The 4,582-nt window shown below is 50.5% G+C and overlaps 1 protein-coding gene across 1 annotated transcript in view; it reads left to right on the top strand.

Moving 5' to 3' along the window:
- The window catches only part of CALY (calcyon neuron specific vesicular protein), a 12,470-nt gene extending 11,798 nt beyond the window's left edge, over window positions 1–672 (top strand). The window contains exons 6-7 of the mRNA XM_014587250.2: window positions 10–156; window positions 502–672. Of these exons, the coding sequence (XP_014442736.1) occupies window positions 10–122 (113 nt within the window). The 3' untranslated portion in view covers window positions 123–156; window positions 502–672. The remainder of the gene's footprint in view (window positions 1–9; window positions 157–501) is intronic.
- The last annotated feature ends 3,910 nt before the right edge of the window (window positions 673–4,582 follow it).

Below are 4,582 nucleotides of genomic sequence, written 5' to 3'. Positions count from 1 at the left end.
CGGTGGCGGCGGCGGCGGCGGCAGCAGTGGCCACCGAGCCGCCGGGGAAGCCCTTGACCACCGGAGAGAAGGAGGACGCACGGAAGGCGGCCGGGAGCGCGCCACCTCTTCCCGCGCAGTGACCGCCTTCGCGGCCCCCGCCGGCCCCGCCCCGGGGTAGGTTTGTCGGTCTTTGCGCCCGTCCTGGCCAGCTCCGCAGTGGTCTCTTTCAGGGCTGCCACGATTTCTGAGCCAGGAACCCTCCTCCCGGTCCACTTTCCCTCTCACCTCCCCTCCCCGGGGCGGCCAGCCCCTCCAGAACCCTGCCAGGGATGCGCACTCTAACTCCAGCCAAGGTTGGCCGAGCACCTCTGGGCGCCGAGGGGCAGAGAGGAGCGGGCAGGTGAACAGGGAGCAGCATCCGCGGGGTCAGCTTGCTGTTTTTCCATCCAGGGTGGGCGGTGGGCTCCTGGGCGCCAGGCCCTGCCTCGCCCGCTCAATCCTGGCCCTCTCTCTTCGCAGCGTCTTCCCGCCAGCTCCTGAGACCAGCGCGTCGCCCGACACTCTTCCGCCCAGTGTTCGTGCCCCTGCCCCCAGGCACCCTCGCTGAAGTCCCCGCCCCCATGAGCCTCTGGCTCTGTCGCTTTTCTGTAAGTAAAGATTCAAGTCCACCTGAGTCTTCCATTTCTCTAGCGCGTCCTCCTTCCAGCTGGCCTTCTCCTTCCTCCCCACAAGTCCCCTGTGAGTGAGCGCTGACATTGTGCTCCACCCCTAAAGAAGGATCTTGAGCTCCCAGTGGTTAAGGTGGCTGCGATTGAATCCCAGACCCAGAGGCTTAAAAACAGGCCTGGTGGCTATGAGTCCATGCCCAAAATCCCGCGGGGAGGGAGAAGTGGAGGAGAAGAGGATCACAGCAAGACCATCCACCATAGAGGTGCTTTCCTCTCTTTCTCTGTCTCTCTGGGGCAAGTCCACATACCCTCTGGCAAATAATTATATATAGTAAATAATAAATTATATATAATAATATACATACACACACGTATATAGTCTCCCTAGAGAACCTTTGGAGTGTGGCCAAGGAGGAAACGAAGGAGGAGGAAGAGGAGTGAGCTGGGGAAGCCTTGGCTCACCTAGACAGAGGAGCAGAACAAGTGGATGAGGAAGAGGGCTGGGCCTGGGCTGTGGTACAAGCCCTGCCTGAGGGGCATAGCCCTGTGTGGACGGCCTTGCCATGATCCAATTGCTTCAGTGTCATGAGCTCATGTCCACCTAGAAGAGTCTCTGGGTCCTGGGATCCATCAGGGACCAAGGCCCAGTACCACATTCTACTGTATCTGGCCTCCATCAGCTAGTGCTGGGCCTGGTCCCCATGTGCCTCTTCCATCAGGAACATCTGCCTCCTCTGAGCAGGCCTCTGGTTCTGAGCAGCATTCACATACGGTTCCTGCTCCCCAGGTAGGTTGCCCACAGGCATGAGTGACTGAATGAAGGTATCAGTGAATGCATATATCTGAGGGGGAAGCGGGGCTCTCAGGGTGGGAGTTCTGGTCCCACTCTTTTCAAGCAGTGCCATTTCCTGATTCCCAGTGCTGGATGAGAGGTGAGAGGTCTGCAGGGCGCTAGGTATCTGGAGTTGTGGAGAGTCCTCCATTCCTCACATCAATTCCACAGGGAATGGATTTCTTAGCATCTGTCTCACTCCCCTACTTGTGCCATCATCACAACTATTCGCAGCTCTGGGAGGCCCCAGCTCTGTCCCCCACCTCAGTGATCTGGGCTTATATTCCATCTTCCCACCACAAATCTCTCTTCCTATGATTGCTTTGATCTTGGTCCCAAACACCTCATCTGGGGGGAAGTAAGCTCAGGCTTTGGGACCAAGGGATTGAGGCTGAGGGCTGCTCAAGAGGCCCAAGGAAAGAGCTCCAAGCAGGAGTAGCCAGTGTTTTCCTGCAGTGCGCCATGAAGCATGATGGGTGGCCAACATTAACATGGAAGGTGGGGCATGCCACACATGGAAGGTGGGGCATGCCACACATGGGTCCTTTGGGGAGACCCCCTTGATCCCAACATAGAGCCTAATGACTTCAGTGAGTACCCATAGCAGTCCTTTGAGGTGTTGGGGGAGCCCTCTGGTGCCAGAGTCAGAGGTTCAAACTTGGAGCTTGTCACATAGTAGAGCACCAGCACGGGCCTGGGTAGTCACTAGGGTCCTGGTCAGGAGCACAGAGCTGGATGTTGAGACTGAAGGGAGGACTCTGGCCACCTACCTCCAGACCTGGTGGCAAAATAGGAGGCCTAGCAGCTTCCCTCCTCAGTGGGACTGGTCTGCTTTGAAACTGTGGGCAGTGCCCAGGAAGTGGCAGGACATGTGTTCCTGAGAGGTTGCAGGCCAACTAGAGGTCAGCCTTTGGGGAGTGGAGGAGCAAACATAGGTCTGGGGTGTCAGGGAAGCCATGGCCCTGTGCACGTGTCCTTCACTGCTGGGTGCTAAAGACTGTCAGGCCAGTGTGCGCAGGATGGGGTGGGTGCTGGACTGGGAGGGGGACCAGTAGACCTGGGGTCAGGTAGAATCTGCATTGCTGATGTTTGGATCAAAATAGGACCTTTTTCCTCTATTTTATTTTTATAACTTTTACATTTTAAAATAACTTCAGGTTTGCAGAAACATTGTAATAATGCGAAGAACTCTCTTGTATTCTTTGCTGACATTTCTCAGTGGTTGATATTCCTTCTATTCTGAGGTGAAGCCATGCAAGCAAAATATTTCAGAGGAGCTGACAGACCAGAGTGAGGTAGAAAGGCCAGCTTGTCAGTTGAGTTTAATAAGGGAATTTATGGACAGAAGTGAGGTCTTGGGTGGCTACAAGATGAGTAGGGCAGTATGCAGATGGTTTCACTTACATGGCCTCACCTCACAACACAATCTCATCGGCTTCGTCACATTCTGTCACCTATATAGCTATCTACCTTCCTGTCTCCCTACCTACCTATCATGTGTCTGCCTGTTTATCCATCTACTATCATCCATCATGACTCTATCATCTATCTAAATTTTTTTTCCAAGCTGACTGAGAGGAAATGACCTCTTTACCTCTGAATACTTCAATTTTCCCCAAACAAGAGTATTTCCTTTTTTTTTTTTTTTGAGAGGTTTTCACTACAAGGCGCGTGCGCTCTCCAGACAGACAGAGAGAGACATAGAGACAGAAAGTGAGAAATCACCCCCCAGGGGGGATGGCCAGGCCACAATCTCTTCTTCTCCATTCTCCTCTCGGGATCTTGGGCACGCACGCACATGCGCCCGGCGTGAGTTTTAAGCCACCGGGTCTGGGACACGAACCGCGGTCAACTCTGTGGGAGTCCAGCGACATAGCCATTAAGTTAACTGCTGGTTCTCCAAGAGTATTTCCTTACATAGCTTTCATGCAATGATCAAAATCAGGAATTTAACTCTAAGACAACTTTGTATATATTTCTATTAGTATGTATTTATATTAATATGTAAACACACACACACTAGCATGTATTCGGTTGTACCAATGATGTCCTTTTCTCTTTAAGTTTGTCAGAGACCTCATGTGCTCACCAGAGAGCGACAGAAAGAAAGGAGAGGGAGAAAGTGCTCCCTTTGGGGCATTGTCACACCACAATCCCTTCTCATCTATGTTTCCATCTTGTTAGGCTTTTTGGCACACACAAACACCCAGTGTGTTTTTCAAGCCACCAGGTCCAAGATTTGAACCACGCAGTCAGCCATGTGAGATCTTACTCCCTTAATCCCTAGGCCATGGCTGGCCCTTGCCAGTTTTGAAGCACACAGACAAGGTGTTTTGTTGAATGGCCTTGACTTTCTCATGATAAAATGGAGAGGAAGTTTTGTAGGCAGGAGCTCCTCAGAAGTGATGCTGTGTCTTCCTCAGCACATCTTATCCATCGTATCGGGAGGCGTACCAGTTTTATCTGTCCTGTTATTGGTGATGTCAACTTTAATCACCAGGTTGAGGTAGCTCTGACAGAGTTTTCCCCTGTAAAGTTACATTGATGAAAAAAACAAAAACAAAAACAAACCTTCTGTAAAATACTAAAAGAGGTTTATTCTAAGCCAATATCAGTAACTACATACTGGGAAACACTCTCAAAAAGCCTTAACAAAAGGAGGAAATGGGGCTACAATTGGTCATTTATATTATACATTTCAGGAAAGCAGAAGTTACAACATTATGAAACAGCACATGGAGGTTATACATTGGTTTGTTCTGAAAAGGCACAATATCTTGAAGCAGGGGGGTTAGGGCTTTACTTAGATTCAGAGATTCTTTTGTTATTGGCCAAAAGAGAAGGGTTTTGTTTAAAACAGAAAGGAATATTTAAGCTTAACCTTAACATAGATAAGAAGGTTTACTAATTGTCGAGTAAGCCACCATTACCAAGGCGAGTTAAAACTGATAGCACAAATTCCCCCAGGGTGATTTCTCACCCTGTCTTTGGGCAGAGGGGGAGCATACACCCTATGGCAAAAATGTTAAAGAAAGAAAGAAAAAGAAAGAGAGAAAGAAAGAGAGAAAGAAAGAGAGAGAGAGAGAGAGAGAGAGAGAGA

Source organism: Tupaia chinensis, unplaced genomic scaffold (assembly GCF_000334495.1).
Source record: "Tupaia chinensis unplaced genomic scaffold, TupChi_1.0 Scaffold000197_1, whole genome shotgun sequence".
Taxonomy (NCBI): domain Eukaryota; kingdom Metazoa; phylum Chordata; class Mammalia; order Scandentia; family Tupaiidae; genus Tupaia; species Tupaia belangeri.
The sequence above is the reverse complement of the archived record's forward strand: the minus strand, read 5'-3'. Positions and strand labels throughout refer to the sequence as shown.